The sequence below is a fragment of the Apaloderma vittatum genome, unplaced genomic scaffold (assembly GCF_000703405.1).
Source record: "Apaloderma vittatum isolate BGI_N311 unplaced genomic scaffold, ASM70340v1 scaffold2794, whole genome shotgun sequence".
Classification (NCBI taxonomy): domain Eukaryota; kingdom Metazoa; phylum Chordata; class Aves; order Trogoniformes; family Trogonidae; genus Apaloderma; species Apaloderma vittatum.
Genome location: NW_009710761.1, coordinates 46,154 through 72,635, shown reverse-complemented (window position 1 = coordinate 72,635; position 26,482 = coordinate 46,154). Strand labels below are relative to the sequence as shown.

At 37.9% G+C, this 26,482-nt stretch overlaps 1 protein-coding gene across 1 annotated transcript in view; it reads right to left on the bottom strand.

Annotated features, from left to right (window-relative positions):
- Positions 1–5,154, bottom strand: part of LOC104272395 (single-stranded DNA-binding protein 2-like) — a 60,401-nt gene extending 55,247 nt beyond the window's left edge. The window contains exon 1 of the mRNA XM_009867375.1: positions 4,999–5,154. Coding sequence (XP_009865677.1) covers positions 4,999–5,154 — 156 coding nt within the window. The remainder of the gene's footprint in view (positions 1–4,998) is intronic.
- Positions 5,155–26,482: the final 21,328 nt, after the last annotated feature.

The following is a 26,482-nucleotide window of genomic DNA, read 5'->3' as shown; positions in this document are numbered from 1 at the left end:
ATGCTTTTACCAACCCCAAAAATAACCACCATGACAAATTAGAAGAATTCAGGTTATGTTTTTGAAAGCGAAAAGAAAAAAGGGATTTCTAAAAAGTGAATCAGAGGATGAAATTAGTTACCTTTGGAAATCCTTCAGTTGGAATAAGCAAGTAAAGAACACTGCTTCTGGCAATATACAAGCAGGAGATCATGACAAAAAGGGAAGCCAAACTGTTATTGTTGTCATGTATTGGAACCTCAATTACTTTTAATTTCTAGCAGTCTTCCTTCCTGCAATGTGTTTCTGTAGGGCATAATGCTGAATCACCTACAAACGCTTACAATCTTCTGTGAAAGTACTCATGCACACAAAATGCATCGAGAGCCACTAGTAGCTTACTAATGACCTGCCAATATCTGCCCTACAGAGCATGAATGGCTTATGTTTATTAACTTATCACTCTATTGTATGCTCACACCTGATATCTAAAAGACGCAGATATGGAAACCATACTTCCAGGTGTTTGGCACACTGTCTAGGAAATTAAAAGGAAAAATGCTGGAAAGACTTGAAAACTGGCACAAGGAAGGGCTGACCTTTTTAAACCATGCAGAAAGGAAATATTCAGTTAATTACCACAGATTTGTCGATGGCTTAAGCTGTGCTTTAGAATTAAATTTCTGAACAACTAACAGCAGCATATTTAGCATCTAAGCTGCACGTTCTTTCCAAACAAAAGTCTAGAACATATCATTAAAATACAAAGACTGCAGAAAGTGCTGGATTCCGAACTGAGTGCAAGACAGATTCTCCCAAAAACACTGTAATAAGGAGTCTTATTTATGCAAGGGTCTGGTCTGCAGGATCGGTATTTAAATGCTACAGAATTGCAACTGACAGAAAAAGGCAGTCAGGTGAGCTGGATGTAGCAAATACTTTTCAATCATGGAGTATGATGCTGCTTAGATAAGACTCCCTGTAAGGTCTCACATACATCTCCTGGGTTTGTCGCAGCCTCTTGGCCTCCTGTGCATTGGGGGAAATTAGCAAGTGGTGTGAATGCACAGAAATAACTCCTAAAGAACAAAATAATTTTGTTATCCTTCCTTTCTTTTGCACAGTTTCTGTGAATTTCCATCACTTACTTTCAGATTATCTACATTTCCAAAGGAAAAGAGAAGAGAAAGTTTTTAGCTTTTGTTTGTTTAGAGTTTGGGGTTTTTTTAATGAAAAAAAGAGAGCTGTTGAAAGGGAGCATCAAGAAATAATGTCAAGTAAAATCATGAAGAGTTGCAGACACAGTTTGAGTGTATCACGTTGGATCTTAATTCTGTATGTACAGGTTTTCTAGATGAAGAATGACAACAGTAGCATCAGTGATGGAGAAAATCAGTGACATTAAAAGCCTGAGCATCTTAAAATGACCAAAATAGCCTGCACTGCAGTCTTCAACTAAGAAGGAGTAGCCTGTTTAATGGGCACTAATAATGATGATCCTTATTATAACATCATCCCTACTTGCATACTAAGTCCTGATGGCCCCTATGCTACTTCAGCTGTGTCCACCCTTACCAGTCATGTAAAATGCCCTGTAATACGTGCCACGGAGCTCATGCTACAGAATATAGCATTTGAACAGGCTGTAACAAATAAATGGTCCAACATATCTCAACACTATCAAGTCCGATAAGCAAAATACTGTTAAGTTATAAGCTCTCTGAAAAAGAAGAGCTAAGCAGCACCTCTATCTGACACATAGCCAGTTTTCAGAAGTATTCCATCCCAGATTTCTTCACTCCTGCTCACATTATTTAAACAAAATGATACCAGGCATTAATGCATGTCAGAGTGCCTTAATGCACTCAATGGCTTTTAGATGTCCTCTTCTAACTGCAGCCTTTGCCAGAGCCCCTAGATCACGAAAGTGTGCTTGTGAGAAGAAGGAGTGAATGACTTTCTGGGATGCAGTGCTCCTACAGGGATATAGTGATCTGTCCCTGCTGAGTTCGTTCTGTTTCCCACACTTTGAAAATCACTTTAAAAAAGTAAAATGGTAAGATATACTTAACAGTTTAAAAAAGAAAAGAAGGAAATAATGGTTATTCCAAAATGGGAGAAAAGGATTGAAATACTATCTGTTAAGATTCATGTTAGCCATTAAACCTTCTAATAAGGCTTTATAAGAAATAAAGTTAACATTTTCGTAATTGCCTCAATAGTGGGTTGTTTGTTTTGGGGTTGTTTTTTTTTTCCTATATTTGAATCTGATATAGGGCTGACCTCAGAGGAACCCAGCTTCATTCCTTGGTGAACCTCAGAGACCAGCACACAACTCAACAGGACTGGTCGAATGGGCACAGGACAGTTCTTTGTCTCCTGAGCTACAGGCACTGCAATGAATTTAAATTCTACCTCACAGATTTAATGACACAGAGGGGTTGCCAATTCCTGTGAGGGTGATACAGCTCCAGAGTAACCACTTTTTTTAGGAGATAACTTTGTTGATGTTGAAGATATGTAGAAAGCAGCCAGATGTTGCGAATTCCTGTGAGTGGGATACAGCTCCAGAGTAACCACTTTTTTTAGGAGATAACTTTGTTGATGTTGAAGATATGTAGAAAGCAGCCAGATGAAGCCAACACATGCGATTGGACGTCTTCTACAGCTTCCTCAGAAAGCCTTCTGCTTGGAGGACTTAAGTCCCATTCTTGAGAGCTGCCCTGTGGGTGGCCAAGAGACCTGAGCAGTGCTATTGATGGATATCAGAGGAATCATTTGTGATGATGAAGAGGGAACAAAAACAAGGTGTTGTGGAGGTGATTTCACAAGTGATCCAGACTGATTTACTCAATCTTGATTCTCCTGGTTTCCAGAAAAAAAAGGCTCATCTAGAAGGGAAGCAGCTCTTTGCTTCAGGCTAGTTACTCAAAATTAAATTAATTCACTGAAGTTGGACATTTTGTGATTGTGAACTATGATATTTCAGGAACATATTCCATGTGTTGATTTTAATTGGCCTGAGCCAATTTTAATTATCTGAGCTGTGATTACACCATGCAGTTTACAGACACTCATGCAAAATCATCGCTCCTCCCTATTTCCAAGGGGGAAGGAGGACAGAACATCAAAGCCTGAGTGGCCGTAACAGTAGGTCAGTTTTACTGACATCTGAAGTACCGCTTAATAATTGTATATAGTTAGACTGTTTCTGCAACAGTCCAGTCTAAGGTGTTACAGAAACTTCAATTTCTAACTTTCATTATGTAATGTACTGTTGTTTCTTTTTTTTGTTGTCATGTTTGATAGTTTGGGATCGTCCCTGATGAATCCCCAGAAATGAAGGATTTTCAGTGTTTTAGGCATATTACATTTTCTAGTGTGCACTATCCAATGAACATTTCAAGAACTTAGACCAGGTAGATCAATAAACAAACCTGCAACTGCTGCATTGAAATATTCTTATTTATTCTATCCTGATGAATTATTCACTTCTTTTTTCACAGTCCCACAGTGAATCATGGCTTCTTTTTGCATGCATTACAAGTTGTTCATCATTTATACCTCCATTAGTCTGACATTTTAAATATTTGCAATTTGCTTTCCTAGCTTTTCATAAAAAGATGAAATAGGAAAATTTAAATGGTTTAATCTTTCTGTGCAGTTTCTCACCTCCTTAAAAACGGAAAACTGCTTTTTCAACTAAAATACTGTATTTACGATATCTCTTTACCATTATTAATTAAAATGGTGTACTTGAATGAAACTTAAAGGTCATTTTTTGCTCTGCCCAAGCTACTCTCAACAATGTGAAAACAGACGATTACATTAAAAAAATTAAAGTCATCCATGGTTTAGGCCATTTTTTACAATAAGGGGATCACAAAGTAAATAAAAATTAGAAATAAAATAAGTTAGTTATTCTCCTAGAACACTATATGAAACACAAAAATCCAGGAACACAAGGTGATCTTCTGAAGGTATCAGAAGAAGTGGTTTATGGCAGACGCTCATAGAAGAATTCCATTTCCAACAGAAGAGTTTTACAAAGAAATTACTTGACTTTATATGTAAAAGTCCTCATCTGGTTCATTCACTAATCTGGGCATCTCATTTCAGGTATTTTTCTTTGACTAAGACGTACTTATTTTTACCCAAAGTAAGATGTTTATCATGTTACTAAATTCTTCCACAAAAAAAGAGGCTTCTAATTTTTTAAAAGTCTACTTGATGATAAATGATGAAATCTACTTTACAATGGAATACAGAAGTTGCACCTCACATGTGACAGATCTACAGCCACTCTTGGCCATGCAACTCCCTCACCATTCACATCTCCTCTGTAAACCTCCTCTATATCAGCCGTACATCTCCTGTGTGAGCTGGAAGGTCCTAGTTCCTGCCAAATTACTAGAGGTGGTGAGTACCCACTTCTTCAGCTGCATCTAGCATCAAGCCAATCCCTCCTGATACTAGTTTATTCAGAGGCAGTGTTCTTGTGTTCTGTCTTCTGTGGCAAGGCTCGAGCATGTTCCTCGTGTGTCATGCTGTGACGACCATGCACGTACAAGCGCCTGACGGACTCCTGGCAGAGATAATGACACTGAAACTACTGGCACTGGTGTTTATGATGAAGGCCAGTTTAAACTTCTAGCTTAGGATTTAACAATGCTAAAACTGGTATCAAAGAAGAAGAGGGAGCAGTACTTTGTTGAGAGCACAGCAGCAGCATCAGGATGAAGAAGAAGCTGCTTCTGGCTTGGAAGAAGGTGTGGAGATAGACCTAAGGTACAGATGCTTGCCAGTGCTCTCAAGCTTCAGTCTCTCTCTTGAAAATATATTATTTCTATAGAGTCTGAAACAGTTATGAAGTCAATTTTCCCTTTTAAAGATGTTTCCTCTCACTATCTGCACAGTAGATACAGCTGTGCCTTTCCACCCTCCACAACACTTCCCACCCCACGGCACATGTGAGCAAAGTGTGACTGGGAATGCTTTACCACCACCCGAAGTTGTTACTCTGCCACACACTGCTGGAAGCAGCAGCCTCTTGATGCTTCCACGGGTCATCTCCAGGCTGACAGAGGCTCTCGAAGGTGGCCCTTGTCCCCGAGCACCATGGTAGAAGAGGGTACTCTCTGGACACTGCAATGCCCACCTAGAAGGTTCACACATTGTTGCCACATGGCTCGATGGACAATGAGTGTGATGCCCCATGAAAGCAAAGGCAGCCCATGGTGAACTGGCATCATCGGTTCATTACTTAAAAAATTTTGTACTGGTAAAATTCTGTAGCACAAATGTGCCTGAAATTAAACTAGAAGAACAAACTTCCAAGCTGCCTTCATGAGTCCTACAAGCTGAAGAGTCTGCACAGCAGCATTTCATTACAGAACTGGCCTCCAATCACAGAATCACACAAAATCACAGAACATTAGGGGTTGGAAGGGACCTCTGGAGGTCATCTAGTCTGAACTCCACTGCCAGAGCAGGATCACCTAGAGCAGGTTGCACAGGATGGTGTCCAGGCGGGTTTTGTATGTCCCCAGAGATGGAGACTCCGCAACCTCTCTGGACAGCCTGTGCCAGGGCTCTGTCACCCTTAGAGTAAAGAAGTTCCTCCTCATGTTTAGCTGGAACTTTCTATGTCCAAGCTTGTGCCCGTTACCTCTTGTGCTGTCACTGGGCATCACTGAGAAAAGACTGGCCCCATCCTCCTGACACCTGCCCTCTAAGGATCTATAAGCATTGATAAGATCCCCCCTCAGGCTTCTCCAGAGTAAAAAGACCCAAGTCCTTCAGCCTTTCTTCATTAGAGAGATGTTCCAGTCCCCTAACTGTCTTTGTAGCCCTTTCCTGTGCCCTCTCCAGTAGTTCCTTATCTTCCTCAAACTGGAGAGCCCAGAACTGGACACCAGCACAGAGTAGAGGAGGAGGAGGACCTCCCTCAACCTGCTGGCCACACTCTTCTTGATGCATCCCAGGATGCCATTTGCCTGCTTGGCCACAAGGGCACATTGCTGGCCCATGGTCATCCTGCTGTCCACAAAGACTCCCAGGTCTTTGTCCACAGAGCTGCTTTCCAGCAGGTGAGCCCTCAGCCTGTACTAATACGTGGTAATCATTGTAACTATGGGTTGTGCACACTATTTTTCTGGTTCAAGGTCAAGAAAAAACAAACATACCAAAAGCAGCCAAGAAAATTTGTGTTTACACCAGCTCTCAGAAGTCCGAAGCCTGAACAGCACTTGATGAAAGTGACCTATGGTGTAGGAATGCCTGCTCCTCATATTACTTCTGCTGTGCCTCTTAATTAATGATACAACTGAAAGTTTTGCTTTTGATTACTTAAAAATTTCATATATTGAGTGATAATCAGAAAAAAAGACTAAGGTACTCTGAACTATTGTAAGCAATGTCAGGCATACTTCAGCTTTCTTTCCTCTTTCCCAAACTAGCTTCAGGGAGAAATTAGGTCATGGGAATTTTGGCAAGATCTTCAGAAATAATAACACTTAAATTAGTTTCTCTGAAATACAGGTTTTTCATCAAGAGTGACATTTTCATAAGAAATCTACTTCAGATCAATTCCAAGAACTAGCTGTATTATATATGCAGTATAGTTTTATATTTCATCTAAACCTTAATGTGACTAAGATGTATTTACTCACATTCAAATACTGAAATAGGTGGCACTTAACATAGTGTTAATGATCATCCTGCAATAAATAAACCAATTATTATTTTATTTTAAAATCACTGAGCTTTCTAACCTAAATTAATTTAGAAGGCTTTTAAAATCATTGTATAGCTATTAATATAGGTTTTCACACATCCATATATTCAGCTGAATACACAGTAATCAACAATGATGTTCTGTCATGGAGGGCATTAATACAATCAGCTGAATCAAAACAGGAGCAGAAATGTTCAGTGTCTCGGGTTAGTTTTGTATATGTTCATATGACATTAATGCACAGGCAATTTAAATAAGATGAACAGCAAATGAGAGGATGGAATGTGAAGGACAACACAGGGAAATTACGACTGTAGGTACCAAGTTTAGAACACTGATGACAGCACCATAATGATGGCAGGAAAAGCAGAAAATGTTTAATTTTTGGTAGATATCTCCTTGAAATGAATGCTGAAATCTTACACTGATGCCAAGCAAAAATAAGACTCTGTTAGTCAGTTGATAGCTCCGAGATGAATGTACAAGTAAGTTCATATGAAAGTCAAACGTCTTTCCAAGTCAGTATTGCTTAATTCATCACATCCAGCAATGCCAATTAAAAGAACTGTAAATAAACAGAAACAGATAACACTGGGGCCGTCATGTTTAGCTGTGACCAGTCCCTGATACACCAAAAGCTCAACCCTAAAGGAAAATAATCCCAAAGCCAACTGTTTATTTTTGCCACTTTCTCATACCCTCCTCCTTCTAGCAATTTTTTTTTGTTAAGCACAGTATTCTGGTTGTTTTGCCACAAAGACATGGGTGTATACCACACATCAAAAAGAAAACTAGTTATTACCAACTTACTAGTTATTATCTTAAAAGAACACCACCTAATTCATAGCATTTCATGTCTTCTCCAGCATACTTGAAATAAATAAGAAACTAACTCAATGGAGACAGGTAAAAATTGTGTATTAAGTTCTATCCATTTTACTGAGCATTTATGATAAAACTATGTTATATTTTTTGCGGAGAATACAAAAAAAATTTGTTTCTCTTTTTTTTCCTGAGGATAAAGGATAAATATTTAGTACTACTTTTTCAAATTCATGAGTTTAGGAAATTTAGAGAATTTACATTTTTTGGGAAGTTTTTGTCGTTTTTTGCTGGAAAGACAAATGATGAATAATTACTATTTCCAATCACGGTTATCACAAGCTTTTCTGGTCATTTTCTGGTTATTTATAGCTTCAAAAGTGCCATACATATGTAGTCAATATTGTAACACAATCAGCAAATTTCCATTTGTAAACATTTCAGCTTGTAACTCACCAAGTATTTCTACATCATTAGCTAGTTACTGTAACACTGCTTTATTATTTTTTATCTGCTACAAATCAGAGAAACAAATACTAGAAGGATCTACACTGATTAATCCCTAGAAATCTTCTCATTTTCTCCAAGATAAAACATAAAACTATTGATCACTCTGAACAAAAGAAATTAAGAATTTAAATAAGCTGGTTTTTCCTTTCAGAGAGTATTTGAATGTTCAGCTGTACATAAACTAACTGTAACCTGTAGAATGAGCAGACATGATTTAGTTAAAATGAATTAAAGAACTCACCCAGAGAGGCAGATTCATCACACTGACAGAAGACAGACATTTCAAAGATCTGGATCACAAGACCTAATTCTTGGTGTTGTTCCATTGATGTATATTTGTCTAAAATGTTTAATTTCAGTTCTGTAATGGGAATGCACTCACACGGCAGCAGCAGCCTGAGAAGGCTATCATAATGCTATTCCTCTTAACTTCTCATTTTTCCTCAAATTTCCGTTCCTTATAGTTTGATCTGGACTCTGGCACTGTACTTCCATGCACTCCTCTAATACATTATTACAAGTGATAAAGCCTATATAATGTTATATAACAATAATTTTATTAATAGCCAAGTTGTATATCTGTAACCAGAAAAAAATAAATCACATTTGATCTTTTCATGGAAAAAACAACTGGTTTTCCCAGTTTCCTTTAGCAGACATGTTCTCTTAGTAAACTAGAGAAGACCTGCTGCTCTTGGACTCCATCCATTCTTCCTTCCCCAAGAAATAATGCTACTCTCAAAACAACGTCACTGCAAGCAAAGCCTCCCCATATCTGAAGTAGGATTACAGTTTGTTTTACGGTATCCCAGTGCACAATCTGTGAGTTTCATTCAACTTAGCTGAGATAGTGAAATTCTATTACAGAGCCGAAAAACAGGTATTAGGTTGAACGTGTACTGTTAAGGGTAACAGATACTATTTTTAAGGAAACCTTTGCCATCCATGAATAAAAGGATTTTAAACTCTTGTCGAAAGACAGCATTTCAGTCCTGTCTCTTATCTGCTTCTTCTTGGATTATTTAGAAGACAATTTCCAGCCAGAGATTATTCTAAAGTATGGTTATAAAGAAAATTTGTTTTAAAATGAACCTTTATTATTCACTGGAAGTTACTAACATAATTACTACACACATGGTCATTTAAAGAATGCTCATTTTAAAAAAAAAGTGCAAAACCAATGTGTTTCAAATATGTAAATAAAGTATTAAATTTCTGTTATTTTTTTCAAAACTGAACAGAACTATAACTAAAAGGTGAATATTTGGTTTTTCCTATTTCTTTATGAAGACACACAGAACAATAATTTTCTAGGAAACGAAGGGCATTCCTTTCAGCTTAATTCTAAGCCCTGTGCAATGTGTTTCTCTGTACAAAATGAAAGCACCAAAGGCTAGGCAGCTGAGTTATGTCACTCTTCTGACAAAATGCAACAGTATTATCGGATTCATCAGTAATAACTGTGCTGCCGACAAGTTAAAGGCACTTGAGGACACAAAACACTGCTGTTGCAGCTTGGAGCTGAGTTGCAGTGATATTTCAATGAAATGACTTCTTTCCAAAAGTGACACTTACACCCCTCCTCCAGATTCCCTGGAGACCACGACTGCTTCGGTCTGCTGGCTTAACAGCCACAAATACTCAATGCACTATTTTGTACCAAGCTGCACCTCTAGATCACATCTTTGTTGAATAACTAGCACTGCAGACCATGGTAAATTTAACCCACTGCCTGCCTCATCATGAGGAACATGCGTGAAGATGTGCAAAGATGCTTCTCCTAAAAAGGAGTTAGCAGGAAACCAACCAGAGGAAAGTGTTTAACTTTCATGACTGCAACACATTACACCAAATTTTTAAATCTATATTGTCAGATCAAAGCATTGCTTTTACATTTAAAGTTACTGAAATACAGAACTGCATCTATTGTCTTTTTTCAGTATTTTTTCAATAACTGTTTGGGTCATAGTAAGAGGACTGCAAAAAAAAATATTGCTGCAGACTGTAAATGTACACAGTCAAATATGGCTAGCTTCTGGAATCACTAGTCTAAATATCTCACATGGTCACCGACTAGACAATATCCTCTCCATTCAGGTCAAAGATAGCTGCCTAAAGCTAAGTTTTAGAAATACAGTCCACCTATGAGTTTGAATAACACTCAAACTGTCACTATGCTTAAGCCATGACATACTGCACACAAAGGAGGTTGATCAGTGCCAGGCTTTTCTTCCTGCTCCAAACACATTTTATCCTGTTGATGATCTACAGAAAATTCACAGTTGGTACAATTGTGCTAGATAGGCTAGTACGACAAGACTATCTTATAGTCTAGCTCTCTAGAAACTATGCTAGTTGGCAGAGTGTCTTTTAATCATTTAATTACTAATTGTTAAACCCATTTTGTTTTCCAAAGATTTTAAGACTACTGTAGTACCGTATTCCAGTTCTCATGCCATTGCACTCCAAACAAGTCAAGTGCTCTCCCATTTTAAGAATACAGTGATTAATAACGATAAGATTAAAAGTTTCCCTGCATCTCTCTGTCTTTTTCAAGTTACAAAACAAAAAAGAACAAACATGTGAGTTGAAAGACGGAATTTTGATTATGAAATGCAAAGTTGGGGTTATCCTTAGGTCGCCTGAGAGTGATTCAGCAATCTTGGTAATATATGCGCACCTTCAGAAAAAAGCAAAAGAAGACTCAGGAACTCCCTCTCTATCCAAACAGGTAATTCCCTCCCTCTCTATCCCAAACAGATTTTGGTCTCCATATGTGGCTGGATAGAAAAGAAAGCATACACACAAACTGCTAAATTTTATTTTAAAAGGAGCTGAACTGAAGAGTTTACCTCATGATGCAATTGGTCCTCTGCTAAAGAAATAGTGTATTTGGGAGTTCTTGTCTTGACCTTCATCTCATGAAATCTCTCTTTAACAATACTAAGTGTATATCTGTCTTTTTCACGGTTGTGTTGTAAATGTTGTTACTGTCCTAAAACATGACAATATGTGACTTCACAATACTGTAATACTGACTGCACATTTTCATAGACAAAACATACTGAAGAAACCATGTGGGGTGTTTTAACATTAACGCCATTCTTCATCCAGTTACTGATACATAGCATAATACATACTTTTCTTTAGAGTCTCTAGCTTGAATTTCATGACTTTAAAACCAGTAGTATTTCTTGTGTATATGGACGGGTCTTTAAATCAAAAAATGCATAAATCCACAACAAGTATGTGCTCATTTTAAGACACTGGGAGATTGGAATTAAAAAACTGCCACACAATATTATTACTCTTTTGAAGAGATTTCTCTGGTTTTCTTTAGAGTGAAGCTGTTCCCTAAGTATCCCGAAAGTAATTCCAGAAGCAGAAATGAGATTGCAAGGCCAACGTTTTCAGGAAATTAACAACCTTCTGAAATTTAAAGATATTTGCTGGAACATCTCAATTTCCACATAACACCAAATAAAGCTTTTAGGAATACTGCCCTACCATGCAAGGCCCGCGAGGTTCATCTCCTCAGGCTCCCTCTACTGTCATCACAAGAAAGCCCCTCAGAGACATCCTCTGGAGCAGTGTATCTTACCCCTTCAGCTACAAAGGATGTGCAGGGAGACCATCCTTGGCACAGATAAGGTTCACCTTTGTGAAAATTCTCTGTGTATTCAAGCGTTTGTAGTTCAACTAGAGCATTGTGAACAATATATGATGCACAGCATTTACAACAAAATACAGTCCCTTAGATAGGACACTTCAGACATGCCTGTAACTTGGGGTTTCAAGAACACCTGAAATGTTTAATTTTTAATATTCAAGTATTCAAAAAAATATTCAAAAAAATGCCAATCTGAACAAATCTGAAGTTAAAACTCATGGAAAGCTAGCCTGTAAAGTATCTCATTTTTCTCACGTTGTCTGGATAGTTATTTTTGGATAAATATAACTTGTCGAGCACAGAGTTAACACCTCTAAGTGCTAAAACAGAATTAAGTACTGTGCTTATGAAGACGTAACATTTTCACTCTGGTGACTAATTGCTATATAGTAGTTATCTTTGGTAGTCTACCAGTAACAAGAGCTCAGCATAGTATCCCATGGGGCACCATAATTCAAGAAAGAAGTGTTCATGCATTCTCAAGGGCCAGCAGAGGCAGAAGGCTCAGTCCTCCAAGGATCTGCCTGTGCAAGGGTTTACAAGTGTTCATCTAAATGGTTCAGTATCTGAAATACTCTGCCCGTAACACAAACACTTTCTGTCTGTAATGGCAATCTGATGCACATGTTCTAAGACTTTTATTTAAATTTAAGACATGAGTAAAAAGGAAGAAAAAAAGAAAAGGAAGGAAAACAAAAAAAAAAGAAGAAAAAAAGAGGAAAAAATTTTGAAAATAAGGGGAAAAAAGGAAAAAAACCAACAAAACTAATAAATGGCAGTTGAGACTCAACAGTTGGTCTGCTGCCCCATTGACAAAGCCGGGCAGAACAGCAGTATCCCTAAAGTTAAACATAGATGGGTTACTGAAGATTAAAAAACGTAAACCCTCACCTTTGCTTAGGAATCACATACAGCGCCTCACACAAGAAAACAAAATTTGTGAGAGCTCAACACACATCCCACTGCTTGCTGAGGACTTGAGCTGGGAACAGACCGGCTCACTGGGAAAAGCCCTGGCTGCAGCCACAAGTGAACTGGTTGGTTCCGCAGGTCACACTGCAAAACAGGTAAAACCAAAGTGTTGGCCTCACGTTGCTCCTCCTCAGGGAACCAATTATTTTACACCCTGTGGTGTGATAATCCATAGCAGTGAAAATGTGAGCTTGAGTCTTTAAGGGTTAACTAGTTTCTACAGCTCTTAAATACACCTTAAGGGTTAACTAGCTTCTACAGCTCTTAAATACATCTTAAAAATCCTAATCTTCTGCTGATTCGACTGTTATCAATGTTTTCAAGCAGTGCTACACAGACACCAGCATGGCCCTTCTTCCATGCTGCCAGCAAGCCCTGGATGTTGTGCGTGGAGTCAAGGCATCTTCTTTACTGTAGGGACGGATGCTCATTCACACATACTCTCATTTATACAACCAACTACCACACCCGGCTGGTCCCATCCTTTTGCAGACTGCCAGGTTACGCACATGGAAAATAGCAGTATTGACAGGTTAATGCTGAATACATATAGTATACAGCGAACAAGAGACAAAATCCAGCTGATTTAAGATTGATCGTCAAAACTTCTGCTTGCACACTCCACCATGTAATCTTTCATTGCACCCCATGCAGAAAAAAGAGTCAGCTAAAACCAGGAATATGGTATGACAAACTCCCTTCACAAACTGGTGGCATTATAAGCAGCTGGAAACAGTCAGACACATTATAAAAAATGGTAACATGCAACCTTATCTGTAATGAACATTTATACGTGCATAGATTACATATAGATATAGACTGGCTTTGAATGTGAATTACTGGTATACACATCTTCATTGAAGATGCACATACTACAGGGAAGGAATCTTTATAAATTAAAGCAGGTATAAATAGCATTATTTATATAAATGATCAGGTCACATAACACTGATCCAAAACAAAAGCAAGCGCCTAACAAAGCACGTAAGTGCAAACCTAGATCTCATGGTCACCTTTGCTTCAGGATAGCATCCAAGCCGACCTAAAAGACTAGACATAAATGTTAGTGCTAACTGGTTGCAATAATCTATATTTCACTGGCTTCCTCCTCTCAGCTTGCAAAAAAAAGGCTTTCAGGAAGGAAAGGACATACAGAACCAGTTTAGCTCTGTTCATTAAAGAAAATTATCTAAAGTGGGGGAGGGCTGATAGACACCCATGGACCACCTGAACACATTCTCAGTCCATAACACCATTAGAAGTTAGTTCAAGCTCAGATTAAACCATGGCAGTCTAAGAATCATATAATGTAGAGGTGGGCAACAAGAGAAAATAAGAATTAAAAAAAAAAATTATTGAAGACTACTCCTCATCCTAAACTAACAGAGAAAAACAAATAATGAAAAAAAGAAATCGAAGCCTTCTCCCCATCTTAAACTACAACAGTCAGAGGCATTCTCCCTCTCCACCCTGACCCCAGCACATCCTTCCATGACACTATTCTCCACATTCTGACAGAGAAAACCCAACAATTCCTCAGCCAAGTTGGATACTTACAAAGAGCTGGTTGGTCCCAAGCACTGTGCTAATGGGAGATAATACAAGCTACAAACCGATGGGAAAAAAACCAGCACTCTAGTGGTACCTTCTATGATCAGGTAGATAGCTTATATTATGTGGAAGCTGGCAGTGGCAATACAGACTTTTGATGGGAAATCACACAGCTCTCACTGTCTGCTGGTGTCACATCAGTAAGTGGTGGAGAGTTGACATTCTTCTTCCTCCAATCCTAAATAGGGTAAGTTTTGACAAAACAAGATCCACTTGTAAAAGACTGTGTCTGAGCTGCCAGATACAAGGTTTACAACCACATGGTGTTTCGTTAACAGAACCAGGGAAATCCAGTGTTTATTGGGACTTCCTTCAAGCCACAGCCGAGGCATAGAACTTTAAAGCTCATCTACCCCATAATTACTTCTTTGCTTCCACTTCTGAATCTTCAAAGCTCTACAGAATCAACTCCAGGCTTTTTGCTCCTTGGGTACTTCAGACCATCTCACAAAAATAAACATTTTTTTGCAGATAGATAGTCACATGGGAGAGATAACCATGTTTGGTACAAAAACTGACAAAACTGAGTCAGTGTCCAGTAAGAGCAGATAATTAGGTAGTACTTCATATAAATGCTTCCTCTACTCTAGTAGCTTCAACATAGCAGGAGTAGATGAAAGGAAAAGAACGCAAGTTTCTGGGACAGTTATATCAGTTCTTTTGCAAATTATTTGAGCAACCCACTAACTTACATGCTTGATGTCCTTCATGCCCCCCAGCTCATGTGAAATGAAGAGCTACAACATTTAATTATCCTTGTGAGTACCACTCACCAATGACACAGGGCACCACTGTGCCTCTGCTTCCTGAAATCAGTTTGGGAACTCAGACTGCGAACACTTACTGCACACTGTGACTTCCCAGTGTCTGTTTTCTAGAAAAGAGTGATTTCCTCATTCCCTGTGATTACTATTGTTACCACCATTTTGTTAATCAAGATTATACTCAATAAAGGCTGCTCTCCTTATGTTCTAAACATTCAATACACCACCTCTTCAAAACGGGTAACCAGACCACCACCCTCATTCTCAGAACTGCCCATGTTATGCAGAAAATGCATCACACATTTTGTAAGCAGCAACAAATACAGTTCTGCTACAAGTTTTCCTCTTACTTCTGTTGTCCTTTTAGTCCCTTCGTACCAGCAGTGAGGTATGAATAAGGACAAAATCGGAAATACTAATGGACACCAAAAAATGTCAGAACAGGTAAGAGACAAAGCAAAAAATATGAGAATCTTTTGATAACTTGATAAGAAGTAGATTCATAAGATACTAGATACCAAAGTTTCAAGTGCCAGGAATATTTAATTCCTACTTAGATATACTTCATCGGCTGCCTAATTAAAACATTACCTCTCCAGCCTTGAAATCCAAAAGAAAGGTGCAGAGTTTGCATGACAGAAAGATAATAAAAAAATTATTTTTCCTCTTAATGGCCTCACCTTGATATTATTCCTGTACAGACTTGTGTTTGTGGCATATTGTACCTAAGTGTATACAAAACAATATTCATATTTAGCACTGCTATTTCAGGTCAGCGAATGTCGAGCTACAGCTACACTGAATGAAAAAACTTGCAATTTCCAAAGTGAAAAGCAGTTCAAAACACAGTAGTAACTGTGTGAAAAGGTGACAAAAATCTGAGTGAAAATACATAAAACACGAAGCTTAGACAAACACTTAACTTCCCAGGCTGAGGTAACATTGTCACAATTTTTATCAGCCCCACCAATGAACTTATACAGCCTTCCAACTATGTTTTAAAATGCACAGAACAGTGCGCAATTTTAGCATGACAATGATATATGCGCACTGACAATAAAAAAAAAGCTCACATTTTATTACTTGGCTAGGTGTAACCATTGTTAAATTCTTCTCATCCTCAACAACTCTCAGCTCTACCAGTGCCTACTCCTGTGATACCTGTCAAGCACTCTAATTCACAGTGTATGGGTTATTTTTGGGAAAAGAAAGGTTTGGAAACAAAAATTAAAAAACCAGCTCTCTTGCCACAACAAAATTGTCTTACCACGACAAAATTACAAGGGGCAGAGGTAGGTTGCTCCACATTCTCAAACTAAAGTTGTCCCATAGCTAGCACATGAAGACAAAGGCATGTGTGCCTGCAGGAAGACTCAGGGTGCGTTCAAAAACCCGAATTTAGGGAACTCTCTGCCAGCAGCTGCAGAGCTCGCCTCCGGCTGCGATGGATGCTGTGCAGACCCTGGTGCGAGGAACCAACAGGATGCCCCTGGCAGCCGGAGACTGGGAGGAGGTTAATTCTGGGTGGTCTTCAGAGGTCAGAGGAGAAGAGTGGAAGATGGCAAGGGAGCCTAGGAGCCACAGTGGGGGAGGTAAAGATAAATGGTCCATTTAGTGCAGTTCTGAGTCACCTCTGTCCCCGTAATTAAAGAAAAAGAAAATTGCAAGGCAGGACAGAAAGTTCAAAACATGCCTGCAAAGGGTATTTTAAAACTGCTTGCTAGTCTCCAAATTGTCTTGTAACCAACATCTTCACCTCAGAACAAAAATGTTTTGCATGGGCAACCCTACCCCCTTGCTCCTTCCCCCCCACCCTTGCACTTTTTAGGCTGTTGCTTTTGGCTGAGGCTGTTGTTACAACAGGAAATAAAAATTATATTACTCAGGAAGGAAGCTAATGAGTTTCCCCTCCCCCAAATGCCATTAGACACTTCCTGAATAACGGAGAAGCACATTAATATAGAGAAGGGCGGTACCTAAGCAACCCGAAGCTGAGCTTGCTGCATGATTAAAGCTACCTATAGTTTCTGGAAGAACTACCAAGTCAGCTACTCTAACCCACCTCCACCATTACGCTGTCTTATAATGTCTGTGCCAGAGTGATATGTCCATGATGCTTCTTAAATGACTCAAAAGCACTGAGATGCTTTCATCACTTCCTCTGAAAGAGTACACTAGGCGATAAAACAACTCCTTGTAAGGAGTGTTTTCTGTGCACTTACTTACAAGTTACTCTATTCATCTGTTTTATTGTTTTGAAATTAGGGTCGCTGAATAAACCCCAAATCTGGGCTTTTACTGTCTGGTCTGGTTTGTGGATTTTGGATGTTCTTTAGACTGAGGGATTTCCCAATCTGGGAAACACTCAAGGCCTGAAAAATAAACTAAATACCAAACACCAAATTTATGGAGGCTCAGTGACTGACCCTGCTGTGTTATTAACACTTGGCATTATTCTGCTTCAAAAAATGTAATGATTTTTTCAGTGAAAAGAATGTTAACATTTTGTATCAATCTATGTTAAAGAAATTACATTAAGACTTAAGTCAAAATCATGAAGTTTCTCATGTAGTTTATCTGTATAATGTATTTTGTACTTTAACTACTTTTTAAAATTCACTCATGGAATGTTGTTTTTATTTTAAAATCAAGTTACTGTTAGTAATTTAAGGCTTGATCCTACAAAGTGAATAAAACACAGAAAGAGTGAATTTTTGCACCTGTTCAAAATCTTCACAGGAGCAAACCTTCCCTGTAGAGGAGTAGTACCCTTTCATGAATGGTTTGACCACAAACAAATCAAATAAGTGACTTTATATGTATTCAGCATGAGTTGTGCTTTTTTTATTACCTCATCATGACCACCATTGAAAGCTATGGGTCCTGTTTCCAGGACAAATGCCATGTTGCTGTATGACCATTTGTGTCATCTAGAGAGACCTTTTGGGTAGGGCTCCTGTGTAACAGCACCTTGTCCCTTCTTATTCTCTTTCCCCATCAGTATTTTCAGGACAGCACCTGAAAAATCCACTTATTCTGCTTTGGCTTATTCTGTTCTCAGTTCTTCTCTCTTTGATAGATTGCTTGTCTCCTCTCTTTCTCTCCTTAATTTTCCTCTCAGTTCCTCAGTCTGCTACTCCTTTTACCTCTCTTGTTTAGGTCAGTTGCTAAGATTTAATATTTTGTCAAAATAACTAAATTTTTGAGTTTAACTCTTAATGGCAAAAATCAATGAGGAATAAACATGCCTCTATTGGTACACTATCTGGGCCATATTCACAGCAGCACATAGCCCCCATCAGAAAAAAAAAAACAAACGATAAAGTTAATGAGGAGAAAGCAACTGCTTGCCATAGCTTCTCCCGGTATTTGTATTCTGTAAGTTCTTCTGTATCTAAACATTGGCTCAGAATTACTCTACATGCCATTTAGTTAGTTTTAATTTCAAACACCTAAAATGTAGAAAACAAAATAATTAAGAGCTTAACTTACATAATTTTCATTTTATACATCTTTTCCCTAGTGTTACAATGCATGCATTATTTTCTTGTACTTATATTATAAAACAGGGCCATTTCATAATCACAATAAGACATTTTAAAGTGTGCCTCATGCTGGGATCTTAACAGTTCACCAGTAGCTGAGACACTTGGCTCTTCATCTTCCAAGGAAATTAAGATATGGCAATATGCCAACATGACACAGTGCCTGTTGAATTTCAAGATTTAATTACAGGACCTTATTTTTTAAAGAGAAATCACACTAGTCCCTACACCATGTTTCAAACAACAAAAATGTGTCATTTAATCTATACTGATTAAATTCCTTTGCTCCTCATTGGAGACAAACACTGTATTAGTGATGCTAATGTGTAATACGTAAAAGGCAAAACCCATGAAATCTTCCTCTCCAATTTCTTCACTCGTTCAAGGAGTACAGCTATTATTTCTAGCCAACAGTAGCAGCCTTTCACTACAAGAATTCTGAACAAACCTAAACAGTGTTTTGAACAACAAAACAAGTTTAAATTATTGATGAGAATTACTCCATGGAGCAGGAGGTCAAGCTGGACCGAGGCCAACACTCCTAGCCAGGTTTAACCAATGTTTGCTCATGACCCTACCTAAGCTGTAGCCCTGCAGACCAGAGTGCCTTGAGACACTGTGGTGTGGACAGAAACAATCAATAAATCACTCTCAGCAAAATAAAAAGTACATATAATGCATAGAACATTTCATGTCTCTTACTCTCTAGAAATTAAATACTACTGAACGGTTAAATTTCAGCACTTTTTAATTCCACTGAAAACCAGAATAACTCTGCAAGGAATTAATGCTAAATAACCGAAAATTATACATTTTTCTTTCCTAAAGCATGATGGCTTTTCTATGTTTGCAGTACTCAAAGCATATACTTGTAGCTTTGTGCAGGAATATATCTGGATGAGCATGTTTTTTTCACACTCCTCACAACGCTTGTCATTAATCGCCTGCCAAACATCTAACAGTTTGCAGCTTCTTACATAACAGAGCCTCTACATCTGTGGTTTCTGATACCACTGTGTTGTCCTAATATCAGCATAAACTGTAAATACAAAGAACGTTTTCCCACAGTTTTTCTCATCAGTTGTAGTTAAGCAAAACAAAATCCAAAACGCACGCAAATGCCCAAATTGTTACACCACTACTCAACAACCATTTCTTCTTCATTTAAAATCCAATAAGCATTACATAAAAACACGAATGTACTAAACCAACCAATTTCTTTGATTTATTATTCTGATAACATGTTGCAAAACCAGTAAAAGGGATTAAAGATCATCCCAAGATTAGAAAGACATAGGTATTTTAGAAAGTGACACAGGTATTTCAAAACCAGCGTATTCAGCAGGGGACAGCCCTGCACCTTCCCTGCAGGTGATGCAATGAGCCTGCTAGCCCCAGTCCTAAACGCAGAGCACTCAGTTCTCTGCTACAGAGAGTAAACATAAACTCTAGGCCCAAACACAAATTCTGCATCTCTAGGTAGAGACAAATTATAAGTATTTTAAAGATGAGGAACATCAGCAGCAAGAAAACTTTATTCTGATTTTTTTTCCTCCCTTGAAAGAAAGGACTTCCTAATAAATTTACTAATGAATTTAGTAACATTTCTCTTTTTTGGCCTGTTATACTGACACTATCGCTTAATATCCATATGAAGAACAAGTTTCTCTTCACCTGGAGATCTCCAAAGTGCTGGGCACAGAAAGCTGTTTATCTTTAAGGTATTCAACATCTCTGAAATTAAGATATGAATATTCAAAGAATGCCTCCCACACCAAAACTAAAGATAGCAATGTTTCATTCCCATTGTATATTTTGAACTCCAGAGCTGGCAGTTTTGGATTTCTGAATTTCTGAGTGCACTGTTTTTATTTCAGAAGATAGAAAAGGCTGCACAATGATTTCATCAAAGCTCAAGAAATATTTTTAACCCTTACTTAAATTTAGGTTTATTTTGCCCTCATAATCCATCTCAGGGGAAGATCCACCTCTTCTGTAGCACTTCAACTGCTTTATAACACACAGAGAATTTATGTAGCCTTGAATCACTGTTTCAGATTCATATGATAGAGCAAAAAACTTCTGAACTGAATTTCTAGAACTAAGATATCTAACACTTCTGAAAAAATTAGTCAAGTTGAGCTTAACTACTGCAGTTAAAACTTAAACAATACAACTAAAGCAGATAATCCTAATATTTAAAGTTAATATAGGCTTTTTTACAGGTTTGTTTCAAAGCTAAATCCATTATGAAGTAGCAGCATACACTAGTAATTACTATTGCAGCTTTAGAGCTATGGCTATTATAACAATGGCTATTCAATATGTAAAAAAAAAACAACCCACACAGAAAACTATCATCAAAGTGAAATTAAAGCCTTTCTTGTCACATATTTTCAGAAACGGTAAACCAAGTTTCCCTGGACAGAAGTCGCCTTGTAATTACATGGTTTCTAACAGCTACAACCTCTCACATCCATTATGTATTTAAATAAATAATGGTTTCTTTGGTGTAGTAATAACAATGAGGAGTATCTTAATATAAATCAGCAGTCTGCACTTGGGAAAAAAAAAAAATCTAGACCAAGCAGGATATAACTTCTCTGGGGACCAAAAAGGCCTTGTGTGTAAACTGTCAACTCCTTCCTCTTCCCTCAGCAAAAGGAAAGGAAGCGTCAAGGGTGGGACATCACTTACATGTCTTACAAAAAAATGTTAGGTATCGCAGATATGACCAAAAAAATGCCTACACCACGGGCAGAAAAAATTTCTTTTATTCAGCAGGGGAAAAAATAAAAAGTCCAGTAATTACTGTATTGCTAGCTGACACAGGAGGAGAGAGGTGGAGTAAGTGCACACACCATGGAAATATACCCATATACAGCTGAATGTTTTGTACTGCCAGGTAACAAAGTGTGTGAGGGGAAAGCCCTTAAGATAAATTCCTTCCTAAGAAATGGAGCAACTTGTAAGTCAAAACCTTCCCAACATTTGAGGGAAGGGAATACACTTGCAGCCATCTACAATGCTTCTGTTTGTGCCAGCTAAATCTCACTTGATGGGATTTCTGTCAATTTCATTCAAAATTACATGATACTGGAAAAGGAACTTCTTACTCTAAAACTATTTAATTTATGACTTACAAGTTACATAGTCAATGAGGCCACAAGTCCTGTGCAGACAAAACTGTCAACAGAGTTACTCATTTTCACTGAAGCCAGTGAAGGAAACTAGAGTTTAAAATGTAATTTTAGAAAGGTCCAATGAGGGTCTCTACATTGTCTTCGAGAAGCATTTTCAGTTTAGCAGGTTCATACCTTGGTGTAACTTTTCTTCTAGTTTTACCAAATGTTAATCCAACTGTGACACACCTTTACAGGTCCCTAAGCAGTAGTTCTTGCCTGTGGTGGTTTCGCAGCAAGTTCAGAGAGATTTCCTTTCACAACAGGCTTCTGGGTTTCAAGAGAACTTTAAAGATCTTATTTGTTTCAAAGACATTTGCTTGAAGTCTTTGTTCACAGAAAGAATAAAATCGCTGTACCGTGTATCTTTACACCATAAAAGGTACCTTCAGTTGGACAGGCTGACACTGGTAGCTGTTCCTACCTTTGAGCACCATCAACCCCTTAAGGGTTCTCTCCACAGAATCAACACGGACATGAAGGTCTTCATGAGCATTAAAAGACACTGCACATCCCACAGAGGCTTCTCCAGATTTTTGTTCAAGAAACTTGGAAGTAGTGTCATTTCAGAGGATTAAGGGATCAACTTTAAGGATTATGATGAAAAGATAGAAAGACAAAGCAGGATTTTACCAAAAGCTGGCTCTGGTTGATCCCCACAACAGATATACTTTCTCTTCTTCTGGGAGAAGCAGTCAGTTAACAAGCAATTCAGCTGATACTCACACACTGATATTCAGCCTACTTCAGTGGAGGCAGTCAGAACTTAAGTCATCCTTAATTTTCACTGATTTCCATAAAAGCAAATTAGGATGAAACAAGCCTAACGGCAGGTAATTCACAAGGTAAAGTATGTCAAGGCAATTGTCACTACCTCGAAAAGAGGGCAGAAAGAACTAGAAAAGAAAGAGAATATGGCCAGTGCACAATGATGACTGTAATTCTGTGAACCTCTACGACACTCTTTAGAAGCTGGGTTCTTACTAAGTCTAGTCCAACTTCCTTGCTCACAAGCAGAACTGACTACAGCAGGACCAGGTCCAGCCAAGTTTTGACTGTCTCCAAGAATAGAGGGTCCACAGTATTTCTGGGGAACCTGTCCTACTGTTTGACTACTGCTACAGTAAAACAGGGTTTTTTGACGTCTAAATGGAATTTCCTATTTCAATTTGTGCCCACGTATATAAACTCATTTCAATTACCAAGACGCAGTACAAATTTCTGCTTAATACAACAGAAATGCATTTAAATGTATGAAACACTGTACAATGACTCCAGCTAGTTTCAGAAGGTATCTCCAATTCACAATGTGGTATCACTTAAAAAAATGACGTTAATTCTACAAGAATGGCTGTAACCTTATGCAAAAGAGTAAAACCATGGTCAGTGCTAGTAAAAGAAACAAAGGAGTTTCCTTGGGTGGTAGGCATGAATCAAGAAGAATCTTTAAAAGAGATTATTTTTTACCAAACTTTCAGTAGAAGTATATGAAACGGAACCATGTGTAGAAAGCATGATTATGGCCTCACAAAAACATTCCAGGGCTGGTTGTCCAGCTCAGAAGTCTGAATCCAAGCTTAAACCCAGAGATGAGCATATTTGTTTGAGAAGATTATTTTTATGTTGCTTCCTAAAGAGTATGTTATTTTAGTATTTCTTTTTCTCAAAGGAATTCACTGAAACTCCACTCAATCCAAACCTTGAAGACTACCAAGGCGACCAGGCCTCAAAAACTAAAAAGCTGAATACTTCAACAACCAAGCAGGTACTGGCCCTTTCACTGGAAAAACTGCCAAATTCAGCTTTTTCATGTCCTTTTTTCTAAAAAGCAAAGCAAGAAGGCAGCGCAGTGCATGTTTCAAGAGGGCTGTCATTTTGGAAGTGATGCACACATCAACACACGGTGCTCACATATGACATGCACGGCTACAGAGCCACCACACCCATACTATTGCACAGCAGAAGGGAAAAGGATTGAGAATGTCTCTAGAAAATCCTGCACAAGCTCCCAGTCTAAATTTTTTTATGGTCGCAGACAATGTGCATTAACTTATCCCAGTGACAGCAATTCTAATCAGACTGATATAATTATGAAGTGACCATGGCTAATTACATATATCTAGCTTGGTTTAAGTCGATCTGTCTGCCACTTTTGACACCTTCTCTGCTGGAGGAGTAATGAAACTTTATCAACTGCTAAGGTGTGTCTATTGCTACGGATTGAAGTTATTAGCTGGTGATCACTGCGTCACTACCAAAAAAAAGGTTTAAAAAGTACACCAATGGAAGGACAATAGCGCATGTTGAAAAAAAATACTAAAACATCAATTTTTAAGAAGAATCCTACTGAGCAAAGTTCCAATTCAACAACATCATGATGTGTTGTGAGGACCTGAACACAGAAGAAAGAAACCAGCCAGCGAACCAAAACATGTTCCAGAAAAGCACTGTGGAGGGATGGAGTTTACGTAAGCCTGAAAGTAACATAAAATAGGAAACTCTTAACTAATTTCAAAGAAAGGAAGGTAGGAAGAACTCTCTGGAGGTATTAAATACATAACACAAGAAAAGTATAAGCATGCCCAAGATTATTAAGTCTTCAATATTGTCTTTTCTTAATAATGAAGCTTAATTTAGTAGTTTAATTTAAAGACATGTTTAAGTCCTTAACTGAACAGGTATGAAAATGAAGTTACGCAAAGCAAGTCCTAAAAACAGAATCAGAAAATATTATATTATTTTTGGAGTATTTCAAGGGTAAGCTTTCAAGTTTTACCTACTACTTTTATTCCTTGAACATTGCAAAAGAAGTACATGAAAGCACGTGACTCCCTAATAAATAATTGAATTGAGGACCTCATCTGATACTAAAACATTAGCTATAGCAAACATCTCACAGCTTAGGTGCTGTATTAATGGCTGTATCGGAACAAGTACAAAACCCAATAACAATATCTATTAAATCTAAAATGTACTTTTTTCACTTGAAAAGGAATTATTTAAAGCATGTCTGCAATGCACATCTTCCACGATGATATAAAAAAAAGAAACTGAAATCATACAATCCTTGACAATATTGGAGGAGCCTTCATAAAGCTAAGGAATATCCAAGAAGAAAATGGCTTTTACATGAAGGAATCATGTGCAATGATACTCTGCAGAGTCATTCTTGTATATATCTGTTGTTGTGGACACTTTCTGTAGCTGTAGAAATTATCATGTACACTTTCTGTAGCTGTAGAATATATGTATCTCTAGATGGAAGGCTTCTAAAATAGTGTAAAGCAGCTCTCCATTTTTAAATCAATATATAAAATTACCATCCTACTTCTGTCAAATAAGGTCACTTGCATCATTGTATTTAATCTATTTTACAAGTATATAAGAATATGCTTAATTTCATCATCTTTCTATACATTTATAGACATCTCATTCACAGCAACGGGAATTTCACACCCACAGGGAGAAATATATCAACTGGGAGATTTGGGAGAAATTCTCATTTTACCTTTTTTTTTTCTTTTCTTTTCTTTTTTTGTGCAGTATTTCTGTATGCCCCTTTTGAAAGGATAGCGGAACAGTTTGCATGACATGAGTAAAGATTAAAAATAAACATGGGTCATTAGGATCTGTAAAATTAAAAGCCCGGGATCACACTGTGCTTTAAGGCGACTGCAGTACCCAAAGCTCCTTGATCTTAGCTGTTTTACTGAAAAGATTGACCTCAGGAGCACAGAACTGGATAAAGAAAGATTATCAACTTGTTTCCAAGCTAAACGATAATCAGTGAAAAAGAAGTGCCAATACTTAATCAATTCCTCTTAAAACTGGGCACCTGCAATCTACCCGTCTGCTGCAGCCAGATTAAACATAGACTATAAGGCAAACATTTTCAGGGTTTCTGGGATTTAACCTCTTGATGCAAGGTAAGGATTTCCTTTATACTGGCTGTATTAATGGCTAAAAATAACGACTATTATGGTGATGATTCTAATCAACAGAATTTTTCATAGAGACACTTCATTTCCCATCCAGCAGTGTGCTCCAGGATAACGTACAAGATCAACAAAATGCAGTTTTCCAGCACAGGCAGGATTCTTAAAAGAGGTTCAAAGAAAGGCACCATTTCAAACCAACAAACCAAGTCTACACGGTTGTTTGGTGAACTCAACATTTTTTCAAAGTACAGGTATTTTATGAGATTTTGAACATTCCAATAATATATAACATTTTGTTCGAGCATGAATTTTTATTAAATTCAAATAATGTTGCTTTTTCAATTGCTCTTAAATGAAATTTCTAAGTATTCTAACCATTTCTGCTTCTGCTTAGCTGTTCACAATAATGATGTATACCTGTAAAGCCACCAGGTGAGTATAGCCAGGAAGGGTTAACATTTATTTTGGCATTCATAATGTGGTTGCATTCTTTTATTAACCAAAACCAAAGACTGACTTAATCACTGCTGAATAAAACAGCTTCTGCCCATCATTTTTAGACTCAAAAATACAAAAGAAAACGTTGTCATGGAAACCAGTCTATCCCAAAGGTATACTGCATACGGCCAGATCCAAATTATACTAGTATCCATATTTCCTGTACCAGTAGAGACAACTTTAAATTCTTTGGCACATCACACATCACACTGAGCACAGATGCAATTCAACACAACTGAAAACAGCCTGATTTTT